General features: G+C 42.2%; 1 protein-coding gene across 14 annotated transcripts in view; it reads left to right on the forward strand.

The window, feature by feature from the left end:
• tanc2b (tetratricopeptide repeat, ankyrin repeat and coiled-coil containing 2b) overlaps positions 1–25,641 on the forward strand; it is a 253,724-nt gene that overhangs the window by 206,964 nt on the left and 21,119 nt on the right. For 11 of the 14 annotated variants that reach the window (XM_050059794.1, XM_050059793.1, XM_050059796.1 and 8 more), the window contains 8 exons: positions 43–174; positions 9,444–9,482; positions 11,591–11,872; positions 12,085–12,209; positions 16,079–16,310; positions 22,189–22,358; positions 22,903–23,181; positions 24,441–24,608. In XM_050059794.1, coding sequence (XP_049915751.1) covers positions 43–174; positions 9,444–9,482; positions 11,591–11,872; positions 12,085–12,209; positions 16,079–16,310; positions 22,189–22,358; positions 22,903–23,181; positions 24,441–24,608 — 1,427 coding nt within the window. The remainder of the gene's footprint in view (positions 1–42; positions 175–9,443; positions 9,483–11,590; positions 11,873–12,084; positions 12,210–16,078; positions 16,311–22,188; positions 22,359–22,902; positions 23,182–24,440; positions 24,609–25,641) is intronic. The other 3 variants (XM_050059797.1, XM_050059798.1, XM_050059806.1) reach the window with 1 other exon arrangement.

Consider the following 25,641-nt stretch of genomic DNA (forward strand, 5'->3'; position numbering starts at 1 on the left):
TGTCTCCCTCTCTCTGTCACACACTCAAACACACAACAACAGCCACCAGTTCAGCCCACCTGGAGGACCTGGCATACCTGGATGAGCAGAGACACACTCCATTACGCACCTCGCTGCGCATGCCCCGACAGAGCACCACCTGCGGGCCGGGTCGCTCCGGGCAGGACCTGAGAGGTGAGTGAGAGTTAAAGAGAACACACACACAGACACACACACTCCCTTTACTCTTGTCCACTGAGACTTTACTCAGTCTGTCTGTGCCATGTGAGCTGCACAAATTCAAGACATAAAGGACGCATTGTTATATAATAATAAAGGGGAAAATACAGTCAAACATATCAAGAGTTAAAGGACATCCTTGTAGCCTGCTGGTTAAGGTGTGTATCATGTAAATGCAGTGTCCCTGGTTTGATTTTGGACAGGACCCTTATTGTATGTCATTCTCCTTCTCTTGCTAACTCCCCTGTTTGTTGTCTGGCTCTATTTTCATTGTTGATAAAGATTGAAATACCCCTAAAAAAAATTAAAATGAAAAAAGGACCTGTAAGAGAACAGGATCCCTAAAAGTAGGATTTAAAATTTGGAGAAAATAATAATAAATTTGCTTTAAGGGGGACCTATTATGCTCATTTTCAGGTTCATACTTGTATTTGGAGTTTCTACTAGAACATGTTTGGATTCAGCCGATATCTCGCGGTCCCTGCACCATCATTGCAGCTGGGGAATGACTGTAAGGGAGAATAGCAGAGACATTGGCAACCAAATGTACATGTGTCCCCGACATTAGCATGTAGCCTCTTGTAGCAGTTTAGGCCAGAGTTATATTTACCTCATACCTCATCCTTCATTGTGATGTCATATATAAGGTACAGGGAAGAATAAAGGTCCCCTTTAAAAAGATTCCATTTTATCCATTGCTCAACATGACAAATTGCAAAGAAAAAGCTGTTCGCCACAAGAGACACTGCGCCCTAAACTCTGGCTGTTCACGTAAGAACTGCAGTATGAGCCGATGTGCAGACATTTGCAGTTGAAAAGCTCCACGTCAAATCATTCCACCATCATTTATTCTCCCTTTCCCTTTAAAAGTGCAGTTTTGTTTCAGGTTTGGCCGTGATTAGACATTTGCTTCACATCAGACACAGTGCAGAGGCAAACAATAGGGCACTATTCTGTTTTTCACCCACAAACAACACAACTCAAAGCAGCTGAGCATCGCAAGGCGAAGCTGCATGACGAACGAGTTATTTTTAAATCAAATGAAAGTCACTGAGAGTTGATTTGCAGTTTGAAATGTGTTTCAGGTGCAAATGTCTGCATGTATAACTACAGAAATGCTCCCGTATCAGACCAGTGATGCTGCGAGCTGTCGGTGCTGGACACTGGAGGTTGTCAGCTGTTGTGTCCTTGTGTGTGTTTTTGTGTGTGAGACAAGAGAGACTGGGGGAGTGCACAAAGAGCATTTTGTCAGGTTGTGTCACCACCAAGTTAAAATTTGTCTGAGCGCTTAACATTCACAGTCAGCGTGCGCTCCGCTGCACACTGTTCAAGTCTAGCACGCAGCAAGTGCCTCCGTGATCGAGCAAATCTCCTCAGCCTCCTCACCAAATGGCCAAATGGCCTTATGTCACAACATTATGTGTCCCCTCGCCCTTCTTCCTCAGTCACTTAGCCAGTAATGAGCACCGTAATGGCAGCCCTCTGCCATCCAAGCGAACACAAATATGCGTCCCTGTGTGTTTTAAACACCTGTTAAGACCCCACTTAGCTGAGAGTGCGCTCAGCTGAGCTGCGATGTGATTCCCCTGCCCGAGGGCAGCTAGCTGCAGACAAATGCAGAGTGAGCGTGTGCTGGGAAGAAAAGGTAGGGAGAGAGATGGAGATGGACACAGACAAAGGGAGAAAAGACAGGGTAGGGGAAGAGCAAGTTCCTCTCAAAGCTCCACTGTTACTGCCAGAGCCACTTGTTTCAACCTTCCTCCTCTAAGGGCAGCCAAGTGTGTTTACAAGCCAACCGACTGCGTCCTAGCATGCGTTCTGCCTCCTCGGATCAGTGTCAGAGCCTCCCTGAGTGCACCGCTCCTGCAGTCTCACCGGGAGAGACAGAGAGCGAGGCAGAGGGAGACACGGTGTGGAGGCAAGAGACTTGCAGATCATACGAGGACAAATTCCAGAAATTTGAGATAATAGAGTTACAGGTGGGGAATCACTGAATGAAGGATCATATTAGTCAATTTTTTTGTGGCATGGTTTTAATGGTCAGGGCCTGTCTTACGAGTTGGTCTAGAGCAAGATAAGTAGTGTCCAGATTGAAAATTCAGATGATTTGACTCACAAAATCAAAACCAAGTTCATGCTCCCTGGAGGCTGAACCCTTTCCATTTTGGACTCTCATGAGTTTTCCTCCAGCACCACCCTCATTGACGGCCCATTGTACACAATATATTTAAAGGCTGGGTTGCCACTAAATACATTCTAGATATTCATGATTCCCAGAGGATGAACCTTACAGGCCGGGGTGATCCCATTGCCTTTTTCCCCAGCACCAAATAGTCCAGTTTCACACAAGATCTTACACAATGTAATAATTAGGGATACACCAGTTTTTAAGTCAGACATTGGTATCCGGACATTCACAGATGGTAGCAGCCGATGTTTCTCTGTTGTGTCACATCAATTTTGCTCAGGCTTCATTAGAAAACACGTTTGGGATGAACAGAGAACCTCCCTGGGATGCCGAAAGGAGGCAGTAAACTTACTATCGTTGCGTCAGAGAGCGCACGCTATTGATTCCTTGATGACGCTGCATTGTGAACAACAAATCTGTTGACATCGGCAGGAGGAGAGCTAGTTAATGTTAGCTGTTAGCAGTTAGCAGCAGGTGGCCACAACTAACAGTAAACTGGGGTTACATTAAGTTCCATAATGATGCGTTCAAGCTGTAGAGGTATTACATTACCTGCGTTTATCACATTATTAATACCCTGCACGCCACAGAGATCACAAATATTTTAACATATTGTGCGTCACAGAGAGGCTCACTGGTTGTTTTGCTTCAGAGACCGCTGGATGCAGAGTTAGAGAGGAACTAGAGAAGAAGAAGACTGCTGGTTATGTATTGGTCAGGTGGTAACCAGCTGACAGATGCAGCTCTCTCTCCAGTTGGTTTTTTGTCAAAGCTTCTTTTGATGCTGGCCATCGGGGGCCCGAGCTGTGCTGCTGTTTTGAGGAGAATGAGTCAGACTGTAATGGACCTTCTTGTGCTCCTGCCTGCCTACCTCTAAGATTTACCACCCACCTTATCTATTCACCGCAAACTCACTCACATAACTGTACACTGCACACACATTCGCTCCCTCGTTTGTCTTCGCTTTCTCTCTCTTTGTCTCTGTCGCTCGCTCCCTCCTTCCCTCCCGGCCTCGCTGTCTTTCTACGCCTGCTCGCATACACAAAACAGGCCTTGTATTAGCTGATGGTTGCAGCTTTTGGCTGATGATAATATTTTCAACTACAGAGGATTTTATTACTCTCATATATACCAGCTGACAGAGCACGCAACTTAAATAATCAGTCTTGGAAATTCAGGTTAGCGCAGTAATTGGTTAGACATTTAGAGGATAACGCTGGTGATATTATTGTCAACAAATACCATGAAAATACCAAAAGCAGAAGTGTATTGTTCCTAGTTACTAACACTGTCTCTGTTTATCTAAAGCTTGATGCAGATGATTCCTCTGTGCCGTAGATCAGGCATGTCATGATACTAGAAATGTTGTAGTCAAAACCAATACCAGTGACATTCCACGATTCTCGATACCCAAGTCGATACCACGATAAAAAACAAGAAGGAATAATAAATCCCATGTACTTTAAAATACATTCCTTTTTTAAAAACATCGAGAGTCAATTAATTAGATTAATTATTAATCCCTAATGATCCCTGATGATCAGCCTCAAGTCTATAGTAGTTATCTATGTGGGTTCATGAAGTTTTGTGGGCAAGGAAATGTATAATAACATACACTATATTTGACATATTTTTCTTTCGTTGTCGTCATTCAGCACTTGAATATGCAAGATGTGATGGTTGGTCTTTGTGGTAGGCACACCTCCACTGTGTTTGGACGGTTGGATAAAAAGTGACAGTAACAAGTGTAGCGTTTTACCCAAAGTTGAACATTATTTCAACTCTTGGCGACCAGAAAAAAAACACAAAATGTGCAGCATTAAGCACAGAATAGATGCTCAGTGCCTCATGACACTGCTGCCATTTGTAGCATAGTGTAAATATACTGTGCTCCCATTGCAAAGAATTAAAAAAAAAACAACCTTCAGGCAGAAACTAGGGAGGCACCATATTGGATTTCTTGCCGATATCTAATATGCCGATATGTAACAACTCATTTGGCCGATGACCAATACAGATATCGATATATCCACTTTTTTCTACTTAATTTTAATGATCATCAGGTCTCCTCTGTAGTTTAATTAACATCATATTAAGCATGAAGACTCTTATCATGACGGCCCACCAGCAGATAGAGACTTGACACACAACACTTTTCAGTCTATGTAATATTCATCATGTTGGCCGATTCTTAAAGTTGATTTTAAAGCCAGTATTAGCCGATACCGATGACGTGCCGATAATATCATGCATCCCTAGAAAAACGTTTCTTTTCGATGAGTTGAGGCGGAGCTGTCGCTGCAGCTGCACTTGTCGCCATCTTCCACGTGTTGATGTTGTTCTTCCATGCTGGCAGGCGTTCTACATCTTCCTTTGGCATTTAAACAACAGACTAGAATCCCTGGTAGGTGTTTATTACCCTTTTTCCATTTGCTGCTCTGAGTAAAGTCATGCCGTGCCAATTTTTATTTCCATTGTCAGTTTTTAAACACACTGTGCCACACGAAGCCGCACCAGAGATGGACCTTCACAGGAGTAGGTCAAAAGCCAGGCCACCTGCCCTCAAGCGGGTAGCGGTGACGTCAACTGCAGCCAACCCCTGACAACCCCCCTCTCCCAAATCCCTGCTGTGCTGAGCTGACGGCTCAGGCCAAGCCAGCCCATTACTGTCGAAAAGGGGTATACAGTAAGCTGCCCCGTCAGTGCAGTTAACGTGTACCATCACAATTTCTGAATTTTGGCATCAACTTGGTATTGTATTGTTTCTTGATTCGTGACTCCCCTACCATAGACATCCATTGTTTAGTAAGAACATAGGCATTGTGGTTTATCTCAAGTCAATCCCATATCCAACATCCTGCTGCTGTAAATACTAAAGCATCAAATGTGTATTAATCCGCAGCTGAAAATAGTCCCCAACAAATGCGCAATTTACTTGTGTTTGAGTTACATTTGTGGAAAAACTACAGTGCCCAGCTGTTTAAGAAAATTACTGAGCCTCTTTTAAAGATGGAGCTATATATTGATTCTATATTCAGACTGTTTTTTAAAAGATTTATTGCACATATTTAGTAGGAACCAATGGGCTTGGAGCTGACTGCCACAGACAGCAGGAATAGGAACGTATTGTTTTTTTTTAGTGAGAAAAATATAGAATAATCTCCTCTGTTGAAAGAAAGCAGGTCTGCATTAATTTGAGTAACCGTTCTGTTTATAGTAAGCATTTATTTACAGCAAACACAGACTTAAGTATGCCCGTATTGCTGTCTTAGCCAAGTGAACGAGATAACTAGTCTAGATTTGATGATCGTGCATGTTTGCAACAAAACAACTGACGAGTTTGAGATGATTATCTCGCCTCTATCTGCTGTTATTCTTAGTGATTGGCGCCGCTGCCTTAATCTGTTTCCTGTGATTCGATAAACGCATTTTCATATAAACAATCTAGAATTTGAGATGTGATATGTAGGTCTGTCCTGAGGTTATTTTAGGGCTTTGCCATCTTATATAACATATTGACATAATTTCTCCTTGTTGCTTGGCTGCAAGAAGTCAGTAAATAGTGTGCCAGCAAGGAAACAGTTATGTGTTACATGGCAGTTTGCAGCCATGAGGAAGATTAGAGCACATTTTCTGGAGAAATACATTATCCATAAGCACATCCAGGTTTGTTCTGAGCCTGCTGTGCAAATTACATAAGATTTTTTTCTAAAAAACAGAAATTATGTAAGATTCTGTTGGTGTTGCATATGCTAGCTGTAGCTGCACATCCACTGTCAGGAGAGATGACTGGAATTTTAACTGTATGTCTGAGAAACCAGACAACGTCCTCAAACTCCCACATCAGTTAAAAGAAAAATCTTTCACCTGACCTGAGATAACCGGGCACTGCAATCCCCCGACCCCGCACAACAAGCAGACAGATCATTTAAACCACTTCTCTTCCTCTTCCTCCTCCCATCGTTTCCTCTCTTCTTCCACCTCTGTGCCAACCCTCCTCTTATTCTCCTCCCCCCTCCTCCACTTCTTATCCTCCTCCTCCTCCTGTTCTCCCCTCCTTCCTCAAGGCTGTTCAGCCACCATGAGTCATCCTCACCTGGTGAATAATTAAAACGTCTGAGACTCTCGCTCCGTCTGGCCATGGAGGGTTGGTGGTAGAGGAGGGGGGTTGGGGAGGAGGGAGAGGTGGAGTGATACCTCGCTTAACGTCGCCTGAGGGGGAGTGTTATGGGCAGGATTATGAGCAACTGCCATCCATCCATCTATCCCTCACACACACACACACATTTGCTCTCCCCGTCCTGGAAACAACTCCCTCAGCCCCCGTTCACAACATGGCTGCCATGTTTTTCCTGGAATACCTGACACAGCGGAGCAGTAGTGGCTGCACGACTTAACGCGCACAAAGCGGTGTAATCGTTGCTGCCATTTGGAGGATGGCGCTCGATAGTGCGCGGGTGTGTTTAGTAATTCCACGAAGGAGCTTTACAGGCACGTTTGGCATTCAGTCACCCCCACGATAATTGGATTAGCGCCACTTAAAACAGAGTAGCTGTGGGTATTTAGCCTCTTACTTCAGTGGCCTATGGTATTGTTAATGACAGCATTGGGTAGTTTTTGAATTTCCTATCACCGGTGTTGCATCAGGTCCATTCTTTCACGGCGTGACACCCAACTGGAAGAATGTTACATCAGTTTCTGAATTATACAGAGTCTTTCTGCCTCTTAGTCTCTCTCCGACTGTGTGTGTTTATGTGTGTCTGTTGAGTTAGCACTAAAATAATCTGACCGGGGAATATGGATGAAATGTCTTTTATTACATTGGGCTGCAGCTGGCACAGAGCTTAGTGCAGTAAAAGGCAGCGCTGGCCGTATAAACTCAGGATAAAACCAGGACAGCTTTTCACACATTTCCAGGTATATCTGTTTTTGCTGATTGCATAAGCAAGAGTATCCTCGGCATGATCGTTTCTTCTCACTCTGCGATTATAATTAGCATTCCTGGACAAAAAAAAAAAAGAAGAAGTCATGCTTGCAACAGCACTTCGGAGTGCTGTGTGGTAAAAGAATACATTAAGCGCAGTATCAGCTCATTATGTTTTGAAGCCGTGCTCCTAATCAGCACACTGGAGTCATTTACACAAGACATACAGCTCTAATGCAACACCCCCTCCCTCCCTGCCTGCCCCCTCGTATATTCTGCAGTCCTGTACCTGCACACAGTATAGAAATTTCTGCCGACACACATAAATTCTCCTCGCCCTCACCGTCTTATCCGACCGGTCTAATGTATGATACATATTTCCTACAGCTCTGACTCACTGTGTGCTTATCGCTAGTGTACTGCAGGGTGTGAAAAGAACTACTGCACTAGCTGTCATCTGACCAGCAGCTATTTCTCACTGCACACTGATCAAACTGAACCTCGACGCAGGAACCAAAAGAAAAACTGAGGTGTAAATCCGGTTCTGCAGTTTGTCTGAGGATTTTTGTAACAACTCCAAGTTTGGGATTTCTGTTGTTTTGTTGTTGATTACTTTATGTTAAAGGGACAGTTCGCCTCAAAAACTAAAATACATTTATGTACCGTAGCATATTCCTAATGATACCAATTCACGTTAAATTCCTTGGTGCCAAATTTCAGCATTTGGGTTAGAATGCTGGGTTTAGACAAGAGGCCAAGGTGGAACCCAGCCACAGCGCTCCAAGGCCGACAGCGGACCTCTGCGGAGCCGCCGGGTTCAACTTCAGACAAGAGACAGAAGCGCCCAAGAGCTGGGAAGCTGGCCACAGAGCGCCACAGCCGCGCTGTTGACTTCCCAGCGAGCCAGAAATATCACTGCAGCACCAATCTGCCGCCATACTTTTTCGGCATCTGGTCTGTTTCCCTTTCTGTATTATTTTAGTAATAGCTTAGTATCACTGCTAGATGAGCACACACACACACACACACACACATACAAGCCGACAGACAGACAAATTATTAGCTCTTTTGTGATTAGAAAAGAGCAGCAGAGCATCACTTTTTGTTTTAATCTATTATGTCACACCTGCAGCTTGTTCAGAAATTAAATATTTGTTATTACAGAGATGGTAAAGCACCAAAAAAGGCACCATTGGGTACCAAATTCCAGGTACACCAAACCCTACTCACCCGCCAGACGTATCACTGTGCAGAAGGAGGCGTGCATCTACTCATGCTCGTGCTTGTGCTGAGCTGTTAGCCAGCTCAGTGATGCTAGGTGAGTTAGCAGTAGATGCACGTTTCCCTCTGCATGGTGATGTGGTTGGTGGGTGTAGTTAAGTGGACAGAAAATAGTTCCTACATGAAACTGCTCACAACAAGGTCTGTGGATTATCTTGAGTAACTGGATCATGATTTCTGGAAAGAGACATTGCTGTTGCGAGTACGATCTAGTTCCATGATATTGGAGATAAGGCAGACATCTCTACGGCCGATATCTCCAACCCTCTGCAACTGACACCAAAACAATCTAGATTAATTAATAGCACTACAGGTAAGAGGAAAAATATGTACTTTTGATTTTGGGGTGTACTGTCCCTTTAAGACGTGGCTAGCTTGTTATTCACACATAGTAGTCTGTGGATTTTGAGGTTGGAGTCCCCCATCCGAGGGTCGAGTTACTACCAGGATTCAATTATTTTTATGGGGATTGATTGATCTTCCCGGGCGCAATGGAACCAATTAGATTCTCCCAAAAGTGCGAACCTTACCCAACCTCCCCTCCAGACCAACTGAGGACGACGCTCGATGTAATTCAAAGGATTTCAATTAGTAATCGACCCCAGCCTGGTGGTTCCCCTGTATTTCTGACATCATGATGTGCTGATGCTGTTGCTGCTTCCTCTTTTTTTTTTCTGTTCATTGAGCTACACCTTGGCCTGTGCTCTGACAACACTGTCGCAGTCCTCATTCCTGTCCTCACTGTCTTTCTTTCTCCCCTCTCTCATTGCTCTCTTTCACTCTCTCTTTCTCTCCTTCTCTCTCTCGTCTTGTGCTTGCTGTTCGTCTCAGCTTCCGCTAATAACACCCATGCCTGGCAATCCCAGTCACGTAAGTTACTTTAATTTTCATTTGTTGCATCAGGCTCTGCTCACAGTCGCCAAGCTTGCTGGCTCGTGCTTTACAAGTCAAAGTGGCACACACACACTCTCGCCAGCAAAGCGCTTTTGGATTATTCACGTACAACTCACAGTCTCAATCAGGCGTAATTGCCAGATTCTGATATAACATTTGAAGAAATGACACACCAGATAGAAGAGAGCATGTTTTTTTCCTTATAATCCTCAAATCAGTTTAAAAAGACGGGGCCCAGGAGATGACACCCAGAAGCAGCAGACTTAAATTTTACACTGAATTTATCACACAGCTTCAGAAGTTCATACCAGATTCATTTTACCCTCATTAGTCTTTAATGGTCCATATGCTGTGCTGAAAAGATGCCCAACCTCTGGAGGACTTTAGTTTAATGACTCCCCCTAGTGAGTAAAATCAACAGTCGGCAGTGGCTGTTAAAGGAGTCACTCCCTGGTCTTTTTGCAGATTTTCTTTTGCAACAAAATGAGCTCAAAGAAAACAAATCTGGATTGTAAAAGCATTAATCTCCTTTGAGCTCTTAAGCTAAATTTTCTTGGTCTCAGCATTACATAAACGATATTATTCATACTTCATCGTTTGCTTATAATGAGATCATAGTGACTACTTTTTATTTCCCAGACCTAGTACACTTTATACCTGCCCTTTTTTATATATTAAATGGTTTTGAGGGTGCAGATTGTCACATAATCCTGCAGCATAAATAATATACCTTTCAGATATGAATCATTGACCTTTCATTATATATTTAAAGTCAGAAAGACCACCTTCCAGTAGGTTGTTACTCTTTTCAGAGATCTTGATCTTTAATGTTTAGTTAAATGAATATCTTTGTTATATTTGTAGCCTTAAAATCTGCCTAAACACATTTATTTTTGTGGGCTAATGTGTAAAAGATTTAATTGGTGGAGAATTTGACAATCAAAAAAAAACATGCCTCATTAAAGGAAAGCTTCACCCAACAAATGATTATTTGTATATCAGTTACTCACCCCATGTTAAGTTGAATTTGTGAAGTTCATTTTGTTTTTCTCACATGCCTCCACGGTGAACGAAGAATCCAAAAATGGAAAGAAATTTCGATGAACTGAAGTTAATTGGGGTCCATGTGTTATAACAGCAAAACTGTTTTAAAACATCTGTTTGCACACTCTCCCTCTCCCAAACAGACAGCTTCTCCGACAAGGAACTGAACGGAAAGTAAAACTTATCTGTGCTCTCTTCAAAGCCAGACTCCATTCACAAAAACGTTAATTTTACATTGCTGAACACAGGAGCTGCTGGTCTACCACTGCCTAAATCAGTTAGTTAGTTTGTGTTATTGTGGGACTTTTGTGGATTGAAGGGTTAGTTCAGATTCACCAAAGTCACACATTAACACAAACAAACTAACTGATCGAGGCAGCAGTAGACCAGCAGCTCCTGTGTTCAGTGAGGTAAAATTGCTGTTTTTGTCAATGGAGTCTGGCTTTGAAAAGAGCATAGACAAATACTCTCTACGTTCAGGAAAGGGCCGTCTGTTTGGAAAGTACTGAGCGTATGACTGGATAAATGAGACTTGGATTATACTGGACGAGTTGTGTGAGAGTTTGTAAACAGATGTTTTGATATAGTTTGGCTTCAATTCATCAAGAATTTTCTCAGTTTTTGGATTCTTCGTTCACCGTGTGGACGTGTGAGAAAAAGTTTTCTTCATGAATTCAACGTAAAATGAGGTGAGTAATTGATTTACAAATGGTCGTTTGTGGGGTGCAGTATTCCTTTTGAGAACACTAATATTTATTGTATATGAGAAATACTTGTGCTACTAATACTTGCTATGTGTTTATGCATATTTATTGGTGTTTATTTGTTAACACGCATATTTTGGTAATCGTAAACAATATGTATGCACCCTAGTGTAATTAGCATGTTACTATAGAGGCATTTTACACCCACTAACTCACCCTGTTTCAGTCTCCAGATGCATTACTGCAAGAAAGGTGGAGACTCTTAATGGTAAAGCATCAATGTAAGTACACAAATGTGGCTTATAACTGTTATTCTCTGTTTCCCTGACCCGCCAGTGCGTTTTGCACCCTATCGGCCTCAAGACATCGCCCTCAAGCCTCTGCTGTTTGAGGTGCCGAGCATCACCATGGACTCCGTCTTCACGGGCCGCGAGTGGCTCTTCCAGGAGATCGATGCCCACCTCAACAGCCCCAACGCCAGCACCAACCGCGGCGTGGCGGTCGTCGGCAACATCGGCTTCGGCAAGACCGCGATAATCTCTCGCCTGGTGGCGCTGAGCTGCCACGGCACCCGCATGAGACAGATCGCCTCCGACAGCCCTCAGGCCTCACCCAAACGTAGGCATCCACTTATTTTACTCCCACGCTTGAATTTTTGTACCTTTTTGAAGATTTTTTCCTGAACTTCATTGTAAAATTATGGTATGTTTGACATATTGGACAATCTTGCTTCATGCTTTTGTTTCGGGAGCAACAGTGTGAAAAGATTGCCTGAATGTGACACGTGCTGGAGCTGCCCCTGACTGTTTGTTGGGCTTTCTTGTGTCCAGATGGAGAGGGGCTCCCTCTCACTCAGCCCCAGCCCACGCATGGCACCCTGGGAGGAGGCAGCTGTCCCGGGACCCCTGAGATGAGGCGACGTCAGGAAGAAGCCATGAGGAGGCTGGCATCTCAGGTACACCTGCGACCATGTGCACACATTTACATTTCAGCCTCTGATTTACAAACAACAAAAGAACGTGGGTGAAACATTTGTCTCTAAGAACTTAAATACTCAGTGTGGTCGATTGGTTTGTTTTAGACTTCTCCTCCTCCCATTGGCTTCTTTCACAAGTGCAGATGATCTAATTTTCATCCATTTACTCCAAAAATAAGTGCTTGTAGTGGTTTTAATATGCAATTTCCAGCTTTCAGTTGATGACCATATATGGTAAGATAAGTGCATGAGCTAAAGCCACTTATGAACATTTATACCTCCCCATACCTCCATTTCCCCTCTCCCTCCACAGCTGTGTGAAATTAAAAATACATATATTTTATTGCCAAATATTATGTCAGAGGTCTCATTTGCATACTACTGTGTTGTCAGTTCTCCCTTTAATCTTTTCCTCATCAAAGAGCAGCACTGCATACATGATTATTAAGAGGAAATATTGCCGCATCAGTGAAATGGCCATATGTTGTATTATAGTAAATTTCATTGTGTTTGTGCTTCAGCGTGAAATTCCCAGGATTCAGTCCGTCTGTAATTGAAAAAAACTGCAAGATAATTTTAAACGGCTCTTTTTAATGTCTTAATTTTTCAATTAGTGACAACAGAGGTGGCAGGATAGCCAATGATTCGCTCTTTTGAAAACTGCCTCTCCAAATAACAAGCATGGCCGCCGTTCTTTAATGCCACCTGCAAGTTATCATGGACTCACACTGGGTTTGCTCCCCGAGGTGGGAGACTTCAAAACAGGTGGAGATAAGTTGGCAGGGTGGCCGCGGGTCCTTAAAAAGCCTTTAGTACACATTTACTAATAAAGGGCTTTTTAAAAGTATTAAATTGTGTTAAATTCAGATTGTATGGGTCTGAAATATTTTTTAGTCACCGTGAGAATTTTAGGTGTTTGGCGTGACAGGAATATGGAGGATAAAAAATGACTTAAGTAATAATAAATAAATAAATATAGAAATAAATAAATAAGTGTATAGATAAATAAATAAATACAGTAAATGCTGAAATAAATATCCATGTATAAATGCATAAATACATTTATAAATAAATGAATAAGTAAATGCTTACATAAATACAGAAATATATTAATGCACAAATAAACAAGTAGAAGAATGAACAGATAGATGTTGAAACAATTATGAAAATAAATATATGAATTCAAATATAAATAAAAGTAGATAAACAAGAAATAAGTGAATATCTTGCATTTATTTCTACTTTTTTTTTATAACTACAACCTACGTTCTGTGATAGGAGGTCATAACCTATGTATTCATTTCTTTAATATTTTGATTTTTTATTTTTTTGCGTAAATTTTCTTTATTTATTTTCTTTATTTATTTCTGTCTTTATCTATTGCTATATTAATTTATTTATTAATTCTTTTGTCATTTTTCATCCTCATACGGTAGCCTTGTATGCGGATAATACCCCCATTTTTGCCCCCCTCTACCCATTTAGTTTACGCAGGGAATTTGCATCGGCCTTGTACGCCAGCCTGCTTGTTAGTTTATGGAAATGGGAAAATGCAAGTTAAACAGTTGGCTTGATAATAATGATTACTCATAGTTGAGATACTGCGCTTTTCAAACTTAGGACAATGACGATCACGGCAGTGGAGTTACACACGCAGAGCAGTAAGCACAGAGAGTTATTATCAGTATCATTTCACCTTACTGTTTTTATTACATTTAAAGTGGTATTAAAAAGTTCTTGAATTTAACTTGTTTATGCCTGTAGACACCCTGGCTTTTTTATTTGTGCTATATGTCTTTTTGGTGGGAGCCGAATTATCCACAGAGGTCTCTTTCTCTCCAGAAGAAACAGACTGGGTGAATTAAACTAATAAAAACACTGAATAAAGCAGTTTCATATTAAAAATCTGTGTTTTTCCAGTGCTGTTCAGCTTGTCACAGATGGGCCGCAAACCCAGCATCTGTTAATGTGTGCTCACCTTTTTCCTCTGATAATTTAAGATCCAGACATTCAGGAGGTTTTTACAATGAGCCGAATTATCCGCAGAGGTCTCTTCCTCTCCAAAACGAACAGACCTGATGATTTTAATCTGTACAAACACTGAATAAAGCAGTTTTGCTTTAAAAATCAGTCTTTTTTCAGTGCTGTTCAGCTCGTCAAGGAGGGGCTGCTAATTACGGTGGCCAACATGAAAACGCAAATGTGCCTGTTTAGAGCCGGTGTTGGGTTTGTTTGTTCTGGGCTGCTGTAGAAACATGGCGACGCAATATGGCGGACTCCATGGACGAGGACCAGCTCCCTATGTAGATATAAACAGTTCATTCTAAGATAACAAAAACACAAAGGTTCTTATTTTCAGGTGATTATACAATAAAGAAACCAGACTTATTATATTATATCCCATTTCTGCCAATATATTCCCCTCAAATCCTGCACACTGGACCCTAAAGAGTTTTACATGGTCTTAAATTTCAGCTTTGCCACAAACATTTAATCCCCATTTTAATGTATTTTTGGCAGAATGTGTCAAGCTTTTTTTCATGAAAGTGTATCTAATCTTTAAACCTCCTACTGAACCTAATACTGTATTTTTACCTTATACTTGTACTTACCTGTTGGCAAAATGTAGATTTGACTAACTCACTCGAACAACCATTTGCCTACATCATTGCAGGCAAAGGTTATACTTACCTTTACCTGCAATCCTTGAATGAGAAGATGATTTCTCCAAAAATCAGTCTTAGATTTGGTTATAGAATTGTTTTACAAAAAGATCTGAGTAAGCATTAAATGTAGGTGTCTGATACCTGTAGACTGGACTACTTAACTTGCTTTAACCTGTGTGAGATGTAAACCTATATGATGTGTGAAGCGCTCCTTCTTTCCCTCCCCTTCCTGTCTGCTGTTGCACCTCGGTCCCCCTCGCCTGCTGCTTAGCCATCTGCATCCCCGGTCCCAGCCTGATGCATTATGCAGATGTGTTTAAAAAAGAAAAAACAACTTTGCCAGGGAGCCTTATGAAATATTTATACCTGCAGAAAGCCATTTCCCAGCCAAGCTATTAGATCTTGTTAACTCTGTGCATTAATAATTGAGCTCATTCCCTTTTTCACCCCTTTTGTTTTAAAGCCCTTTATACCATTGTGACCAAAAATTAGCATTTCATTTTGATTAGTCTTTTTTTTTTTCCATCCCCTTTTCCTCGCTGCCCCTCTGATCGCTGCCACCGCCTCTGAAAATTCAAACTCTTTGTGATCTCTCAGTCCCCAGGAGTGTTTGGTCACACCTGCTCCTTTTGTTCTGTTGACTAACCTCCCAGAAAACTCACCTGCCCCCGACGATGTCACCACATCTCTGTGAAAAGACTTTTTATTCATTTATACATTTAATCATAAACATGTTTCCAGTACGTGGCTGTGAAATATGACAGTTTAACACTTGACTCCTTCGTGCCACAGTCATCTAACACATGAGCATGCATGAGCTAACGCCGAATCAGTCTCTCCTGGCAGCCGGAAGCGATGAATTATTAATAGCTAAAACCGTACAGCGAAACGAGAAGTATTATGTTTCATTATACTGCAATCATCCACCATGAAGTTGACTCAATCCCAAATGAGTTGTAGCCGTAGTAGACGCTGGGAAAACTGGCTCTGCTCTGGAAAAAAGTGTTATTTCTAAAAGTGTGTCATCTGACTCCCATGCTCCCTGACACCGAGCTCCAGCCCTGCAATACCCCAAAGGTCGGTCATGGTTAGGATTACCACAAGTGGGATGGAAGTGTCCACCTTTATGTTTCTCTGACTGACCTCGGCTGCAATCTTCTCCCAACTCTCTGTCGCCCCCAGGTGGTGGCGTACCACTACTGCCAGGCAGATAACGCCTACACCTGCTTGGTGCCGGAGTTTGTGCACAACGTGGCGGCTCTGCTGTGCCGCTCGCCGCACCTTGTCGCCTACAGGGAGCAGCTGCTGAGGGAGCCGCACCTACAGAGCATCCTCAGTCTGCGCTCCTGCGTCCAGGACCCGCTGGCCTCCTTCAGGAGGGGCGTCCTAGAGCCCCTGGATGCACTTTACAAAGGTAATAATAACTTTATTGGTACACCTTAACAAGGTCACGAAGTGCTTCACAAGATGCATGAGAATAAAACAATAAAAATAAAGTTACAATGATGAAAACAGTGAGAGGAAACAACACAATATGTTTAAAAAGGTCCCATATTTTACACTTTTTCAGTGTTTTATCTGAAGTTTAAGATATATTTGTGGTTTTAAGTACAAAGAAAAATCTCAGTATATGCTGGACAAAAATTTAAATGCAATACTTTTGTTTTTGCCCCCATTTTTCTGTCAAGTTTTGGTCACAAATTTGTTAAAATCCCTGTTAGTGAGCCCTTCTCTTTTACCAAGATAATCCATCCACCTGACAGGCGTGGCCAATCAACATGCTGAATAAACACTATCATTGCTACACAGGTGTGCCTCTGGATGGCCACAATAAAAATGTGCAGTTTTATCACAACATAATATGACACAGACCACATGTAGCCACACCAGTTCAGGATCACATCCTGCATCTTCACCTGCAAGATCACCTGAGGCTGTTGCAACAATTGGGGCGTCTCAGGGAAGCTCATCTACATGCTCATCTTCCTCACCAGGGTCTTAACCTGACAGCAGTTTTTTTATCGTGTTCGACTCGTGCGGTTGTGAGGACGGTTGGATGTACTTTAACAGAAACAACATTGGAGACTTCTCATGGTGGTGAAATGAACATTCAGTTCATGGGCAACAGCTCTGGTGGACATTTCTACAGTCAGCATGCCAATGACACGTTCCCTCACATCCTGGGACATCTGTGGTGTCGTGCTGTGTCTTCAAACTGCAAATTTTAGAGTAGCCTTTTATTGGGACCATCTCGAGGCGCACCTGTGTAGTGATGATGCTGTTTAATCAGCATGTTGATATGCCAGGTGGATGGATTAGTGCTCACAACACATATTTTAACAAATTTGTGACCAAAATTTGACAGAAATCTACTGAGAGCATAAAAAAGTCTTAGATCTTAAACATAAACCTGTGAAAAATGGGAGCAAAAACAAAAGTGTTGCATTTAAATTTCTGTTCAGTGTAGTTTCCCCATCTCCTCCCTCCCACTTCTCTGTGAAGCTCTAAGAAGAACACAGCGTTCTGAGGCTGTCTCATCAGCGCTGTACTCTGCCTGATTGAGGAAGCAGTCAGCGCTGAAGTGAGACGAACAGCCAGTCAATCTGGGACTGACCTGCTCTGGAAAAAAAATAATGTTGTTCCCATCAGCTGTGCAACATTACCTTAACACTGTTCGCTTAACATCTTGTAGCAACTGAATGACCACCTGGTGCTGTGGATATATGTGTACTCCAGGTGACATGATGAGGATACAGCTGAGGGCGGGGCCTGTTTAGTTGTGACATCACAAGTGTAGGGAAGTCCTGGCAGCTTGTTTAAAGGCACAGTTTCTGAACACTATGGACTGAACATTTTGATGCCTTTACATTTATATAGTGCCCGACCTGCTTTATAATCAAAGAAGACATGGAAACCATACTTTGCACTATACGAGACCTTTAAGCAATGATTTGTAGCTCACTTCTGTAGCATAAAAATTGAATTTGCATTTCCCTAAATCTCCACACAGTAGGTAATGTATGGAGCAATGAAATAATGATACAGTATATGTAATGAATTTAGGTTTAGGATTCCCTTTGTTTCGTGTAGTTTCACGGTGGAATCTTTACATGATTTATATCTGGTTTCCAGCACAGTTGAAGTCGAGACACTGAGGCTTTACTCAGGTGTGTGAACACTGCATTGCAATTGTCCAAGAGGCGCGAAAACATAAAGCAATGAATAAGCCTTTCGAAGCCAGAAAATGACACATCTGATTTAATGTCCATGATATTTTGTAGGTGGAATTACCATGATTTAACAAGACTGTTGAGAATCAAATGTGATACCTGGATCTCCGGCTGTAGAAGTTACACTTGCAGTCGTGTAGTGTTAACTCTCAGGGGGGTCATTCGCTTGCTGCAAATTCACTGTACTTGAAAGTAATTTAAAGTGTAGCTTTCCCAAATGTATTCATAGTGGTTTGTACCTCGACACAGGGATCAGAGCAGTCACAGAATAGACGTTAAGTAGAAAATAAGGGTAATTGTGCAAAACAAAAAAGCAGGAGCAGTTTGAAATGATAGATATGCAGCGTAGACTTTATTCTATGAAATGACTTCTGAACAAAAATGTGATCTTAAAGGAACACTTCAGCTACAAAATGACCATTGGTGTATTATTACTCACAGCGTGTTACCTTGAATTCATGAAGAAAGCTTTGTCTTTCTCGCATACCCCTGCGGTGAATGGAGAATCCAAAAAAGGCAAGCATTCTCCATGAATAGAAGTAATCAACGTCTGCATTTGATAACAAGGAAAACTATATGAAAACATCTGTTTACAAGCTCACATAACTCATGCAGTATAATGTAAGTCTCATTTATTCAGTCATATGCTCAGTACTTCCCAAACAGACAGACCTTTCCGACGAGGAACTGGACGAAACGTATCTATGTTCTCTTCAAAGCCAGACTCCATTGACAAAAACAGTAATTTTACTTTGCCGAACATGGGAGCTGCTGGTCTACCACTGCCTCTATCAGTTAGTTTGTTTGTATTGTTCTACACCTAAATCTTCTGGAGCTGCTTCCTGGCTCCAGCAGCCTTTGTCACTTTGAGGACGTTGAACCTCACGGTCCTGCTGAGCGGTCGGCACTCTGCGACGGTGACACTCCCCCAATCCCAAATGTATCCCTTACAGACTCGTTGACTCAAGCCCTAAGCCCTTACAGACCTAGGACCAATTCCATTTCTTCCCCTTAGTCCTTGTCTTGGCCCTTCCTCTTGGTTTTGCGCATTCCATTGAAGAAATGGAATTGGTCCAAGGTCTGTAAGGGCTTAGGGCTTGAGTCAGTGTCTGTAAGGGATCCATTTGGGATTGGGGGAATGTCTCCAACTGTGACAGAGATGTTCTTGTGTCTCTTTCCAAAGCGGTTGTACCTGCGGATGCAATGCAGGTAGTCACGTCTGATAACAATCGTCCTCTGCATCTTCATTTTGGTCATCACACCGGAGAGTATACGGCCATGAATGGAGACATTTCCATTGAAAAGCCATTTCTTGTCCATGTAAGTGTCTTCAGTAGCCTCTCTTGGGGTTTTGAAGCCCAGCACCACGCTCTTGTGATAGCGGGGGAGCTTTTCCTTGACCTCCTTGCCACTATCAGCGACCATAACATGCTTCTCGTTCTCGGTTTGTGCATCCGGCCTGCCAAGACAATCAGTTCAGTTAATTTGTGTTAGTTTCTGACTACACAAAATAACACAAACAAACTAACTGATCGAGGCAGCGGTAGACCAGCAGCTCCCATGTTCAGTGAGGTAAAATTAATATTTTTGTCTGGCTTTGAAGAGAGCACAGGTCAGTTACAGTTCTCTCTTGGAAGGACTGTCTGTTTGGGAAGTACTGAGCGTACGACTGGATAAGTGAGACTTGGATTCTACTGCACGAGTTGTGTGAGAGTTTGTAGATGGATGTTTGTGATATCGTTTTGCTGCTGTGAAGTGCAGACGCTCATTACTTCACGTGGTGAGTAATTGATAAACAAATGGTCATTTTGCAGCTTAACTTTTCTTTTTAAAGAGAAAAGCTCACAACATTGTATATACAGTATCTCTTCTGGGGTAACGCTTTGTATGAAATCATATAGGCTATTTAGAAAGTCCTTTATTTAATCATATAATTAAATCTATAGCTCTCTATGAGTCATTCTGCCTTTTGTTCAGTCAGTATATCTTTGGTTTATTTGCTCTGTTGGTCTCAATATCTCTGCAGTCCCCATAATAGACTGTAATGTGTAATAATTTAAGAGTATTTTGCTTCATATTCAAAACAGTACTTTTGGCAATTTGTAATTGATGCCTCCTCAGACCTCGGGATTCCATTTATTCTTTGACTCGAATCCTTGGTGCATGATATTAGATGCATCTTGTGCACAATGTGCTCAGTATAATCAAGATCAAATCTCAGTGCTGGAACTGAATCTTTCTTAAAGCTGCTAACTTATTAAATCAAACAGAGCTTCACGGGTTATATTGTTCCAAGATCTCATTTTAAAAAGGGGCGAAAACAAAATGTGTGATGATTAATTTTTGAAAATGAAGGGAAATATTAACTTTGTGCCTCAGCCAGAAATTTAAAGCTTTTATCAGGATGCGGGTTTGACAAACAAAGTCCAACTTACTTGTTTCCAGTGTTGTTTGTTTGTTTGTTTGGGATTTTTGGGTAGACAGTAGGCCTATATAACCTTACCTATACAGGCCTATACACCTTTTCGTGCTTCTTTCTGTTCTTTGTTCATCTTTTGTTTTTAATGCTAAAAAAAAAAGCATTAACTCAATATTTATTTATTGCCTATCTACCTGTATTTTTAAGTTTTATGAGTTGGAAAAAGACCAAATCAGTCTGTAACGCTTGAGAGGACGCAGGACGAGGAGTAGTTTGGTCCACAGAAGATACTGCACGTCTCCAGATGTGCAATGTAGAATACATCAAACAGCAACAGTCTACAGCACAGAAACGTTACTAAAGGTCTTCCTCTAATTCAAGTTCATCTGAAAATGAGGGGCTTCATAACCACACTGCAGTGTCACGTCAAAGTAAAAACAAAACTATGTCAGTATATATTATATATAGGTTATAGTGTGAACAGAAAGAGGACTGAGGCCCCATCAGAACTGAAGTTGACCATAAAGAGAATTGAGTCCTCTTTCAAATGAACTGACAATGTGAACACAAAAAGAACTGAGGCCCTTTTCCGTTGGTCCACGTTTTGGTGCACTTTAAGAGGACTGAGGACGCATTCACACTGGCGCTATTTGGTCCGCTTTAAATGAGTCCTGGTCCACTTCCACGGATAGTTTGTTTCGTTTGGAGTGGTGTGAACACTCATTCAAACTCTGGTGCAAACCAAACAAATGAACCCTGGTCTGCTTGAAAACTGGGGGTCTCGGTTCACTTGCAAGTGAAACCTGGTGCGGTTCGCTTACAGTGGGAAATGCAAACTCTCCAGAGAACCAAAGAGAGGAAGTGAACCAAAGAGAGGAAGTGACTTAGAGCGCAGTGCATCCAGCAGCACCAACCGGGGGAAGCAGAAGTAAAAAAAGAGTTGGAAAATGTTTTGTGGGCACATGTGGAGTTGTGAGGACGTGCAGGCGCTTGTTGATATAAATTTGGTGTTGCTCCATTGTTTTTGTGGTGATCAAGCCGGCTGAAGGAGATGGATTTCTGTTTTCGGTCCTGGCCAATCGATGAGTCGGGTTTTCTTCTTCCTCATGCTTTTTTTTTTCCTGGTCAGTGGTCATTTCGGGCAATACTGCCCCCAAACGAGCAGCTGTTGTAACTGCGTGACGTTGTACAGGTGGTTAGGTCTGCTTTGAAAAGTGCAGTGTGAGAGTGAACCAAACAAAATGAAGGTGTGAAAACCAATCGAACCGAGTCCCCTGGACTATCCTGGTGTGAATGCGTCCTGAGTTTGGTTTGTTCTAAAAGGACTATATGTGAAAACACCCTAAAAGGCAACCTCAGATTCACTCTCGTTTGGTGCTTCACTGTATATGCGTTTTTTCAGTGCTGTGTCTCTTAGATGTCTGTTGCTTACGGTCTGGCACCTGGTCGCTCCATTTTTAGAAAGCCAGGCCGTCACCTGAGCGCTGAGGGGTACACGCCCACAAACATCCTGAACATAGAAAATTAGAAAATAAAGAGGGCAGAGTCTCAGCAGATAGATAAAACACCACACACTAACAGTGGGTCATAAGAGATGACTAGGAGGGATTACATTTGCTAAATAGTATCTGTTTCATTTCCAGAGAGGAAGATCAGCTCTGAGGAGGACCTCATCATCCTCATAGACGGTCTGAATGAAGCAGAGTTCCACAAGCCAGACTACGGAGACACCATCGTGTCCTTCCTCACTAAAACCATCAACAAGTTCCCTCCCTGGCTCAAACTGGTGGTCACAGTCAGAACCACGTTACAGGTAAGAGGACAGACGTCAGAGAGGAGTTTGTCTTTGAGCGTACAGATTATAAATCCCACTTTATATATTTGCTCCTCTGCTGTTTCACACTTAATCTAATTCAAAAGGTTTTATTTTAAATTCAGCATGGAAGGACTTAAGCAGCAACTGTCCCTTTATTATATTATTCTATTATTGTTTGCCAGCTAACAGCGTTTTACATCAGCATTATCAGCAGGTTATTTTTGCATCAACTGGAGGCCACAAACTGACAATATTGAATTTGTCTTGAGTACAGCTCTACCCTCTTTGTCTCTGACCTTTTCATTTTCATTATGCAGAGCATATTAAAAAGAAGTGTTTTTCCTTTGTCATCTCTCCCTTTACCTTTTATTCATGAGGACGATATAGATGTGGACGAGTTATTCACAGCATGTTATCCTTTATTTTCAACTTCTTTATGAATCATTTTACCTTAAGTGAGTAAGTGTATAGGCGCTTGCTCAATTTATCAAGATGTCCGTGTGTTCATATCACACTGACTGAAACGTCTCTGACTGTTCAGGAGATCACCAACGCGCTGCCGTTCCACCGTATCTCTCTGGACAGCCTGGAGGAGAACGACGCCATAGACCAGGACCTGCAGGGCTACATCCTGCACCGCATCCACAGCAGCCCGGAGATCCAGAACAACATCTCGCTCAACGGCAAGATGGACAACACCACCTTCGGCAAGCTCAGCGCCCACCTCAAGGCCCTGAGCCAGGGCTCCTACCTGTACCTCAAGCTCACCTTTGACCTCATCGAGAAGGGCTACCTTGTCCTCAAAAGCTCCAGCTATAAGGTACGAAGTCAGTGGTTTTCACGGGTGTAGTTTAGACAGATGGATCTTAAACACGGTTTGAATTCTGGAAATATCATTATCTCAAATGTTCATAAACCTGCTTAGAAATGGTAGAAAGAAAAGACTAGGGCTGCCCCCGAGTAATAATTTTCCTAGTCGACCAATAGTCGTCATTTAGGGCCATTAGTCGACTAGTCGTCTGCATGTTTACGATATTAATGTAATTATTAAATGATATATTTTGGGCGGGGCAACACAATGGTTTGAGTTGAAGGTGTGAGAAAGAATAGTATCAGTAACATTGTTAACACTGTGCTACATTACAGAGAAATACAAAACCGTACTAATGAACCTTCATTAATATAGGCCTATATTTTATCTACAAGTGCACGTCACACACTGAGCGAGCCGCCTGTTAATGACGCTGTGGGCTAATGGGCATGTAGCTACTTCCATGTTTCAGATGATACGTCATGTTTGTAGTCGACCAATGAAGATGAGTTTACATATCACCTTGGGTTCGTCCTTCACCTTCTCAAAATGATCCCACACTTTGGATTTCCTGCCCAACATGTTATTAACTAGCCTGGTGCGCTGCAAACATGAGCTGCTGATGGTTAATCCAGCATACATTTAATGGTGCCAAAATGTAACAAATATTAGGCTAAAATATGACAAATATAGGCTAAAAACACAGGACTCAAGTAATAACTGTATCCATAGCAACATGTAGAAGATGAAGGAGGTGTTTTGGGGGTGGGCAGTTCTCGATTTTGTCTGAGGGGGGGCCCACAGTGTCGAGCTTTGAAAACCTCTTCTCTAAACTAAACATCTTGGTGCTCATAATTTGCAGAGGCAATTCTGGAAAGGCATTTCTTATTTACCTGCTCTCTGACATGCTTTGTGTAAAAGCAGTTTCATAAAATGTTCTTTTTGACAGTCAGAGCCCGACACCTTTTTGATAAATAATGCAGCTGAATTGTTTCAGTGTGCATTTCATAATGATATATTTTATCTCACACCCCCAGGTTCATTTAGTTTCATGTATTCAGAAGTGCTTCCAGACTCCATGAAAAAAAGACAACTGATAAATTCACGTTCTCGTCTCTCTGAGGAAGACCACGTGGAATAGTTGAAGACACGCTGTACAAACACGATGCATTATTTATGTTTTGTGAAGCTGCTCCGAAGCAAATCAGCATTCATATTCCCTCCTTCCTTCCTTCTTTCCTTCCTTCCTACCTCCTTCTTTACCTCAGGTGGTTCCAGTCAACCTGGCAGAGGTGTACCTGCTGCAGTGCAACATGCGCTTCCCCACGCAGTCATCGTTCGAGCGGGCGCTTCCTCTGCTCAACGTGGCCGTGGCCTCGCTTCATCCGCTGACCGATGAGCAGATATATCAGGCCATCAACGCCGGCTCGCTGCAGGTAGTAATCCTAAAATGTACCAGAACCTCAGACCTTGAGACCCTTTAGTATCTCAGGGCCTGCAATTGATTTGATGTATTATAAAATGGCCTCGGTGATCCAACTTCAACATCAATCTTCTCCTAAAATGTAACATTAAAGAGGTGAATTTTAATTTTAACAGAAAGGAAAGATTTTAGTTACCTCGTGAAGTCTTCTCCTGCTAATCTGTGTTTTTACTCCGTCCTTGAGCTAAAATAAATGAGCCGGTGAGTCCATTAAAATTGCATAGCATGTTACTGAATGTTTATTTAACACGGTCAGGTATAGTTAAAGGCTCTGAAAACTATTTTTCTAATCAGCTTATTGCTATGGCCGATGGCGACTCACATAAACACACTATTTCCAGCCACATTTAGAACAGTTTGAGTTCTTTTACATTACATTTCTGTATTTTTTTGTCATTTGAAGTAGACAAAAAAGGTGATGTCACCTGCTTCTGTGCACCAATCAGGATTTAACAATGTGTGACTCAAAATCTGATGAAAGTTGATGTGTTGTTTTGTCATTGTCATTCAGATCCAATCAAACCAAACTGTCCTGATGAGGTTATGTAGGTCAATTTTTGAGTTTAGAATTCATAATAAGTAATACCTTGGGAAATAGACTCCACTTGTATAGTGCTTTTCTAGTCTTCTAACCACTCTATAGGCTTTAACACTGTCACATTCACCCATTCACGCACACATTCACACACTGGTGGCCGAGGCGACCATACATGCTACCATACTCAGTAACAATCAGGAGCAATTTGGGGTTCAGTATCTTGCCCAAGGATACTCCGACATGCAGACTGGAGGAGCCGGGGATCGACCCGCCAGTCCTCCAATTAGTGGACGACCCGCTCTACCTCTGAACCACAGCCGCCTCTTAATATGTTTTTAATTTGTTGATTGTTGTGAATATTTAATGTCAACGGCCCTGTCAGCCAAGCAGGGCCGTCACAGTTACGTTAAGTATTTAGTGGCTGTAACAATCTGTAGAAAAGAATGAA

Source organism: Epinephelus moara, chromosome 13, assembly GCF_006386435.1.
Source record: "Epinephelus moara isolate mb chromosome 13, YSFRI_EMoa_1.0, whole genome shotgun sequence".
Lineage (NCBI taxonomy): Eukaryota > Metazoa > Chordata > Actinopteri > Perciformes > Serranidae > Epinephelus > Epinephelus moara.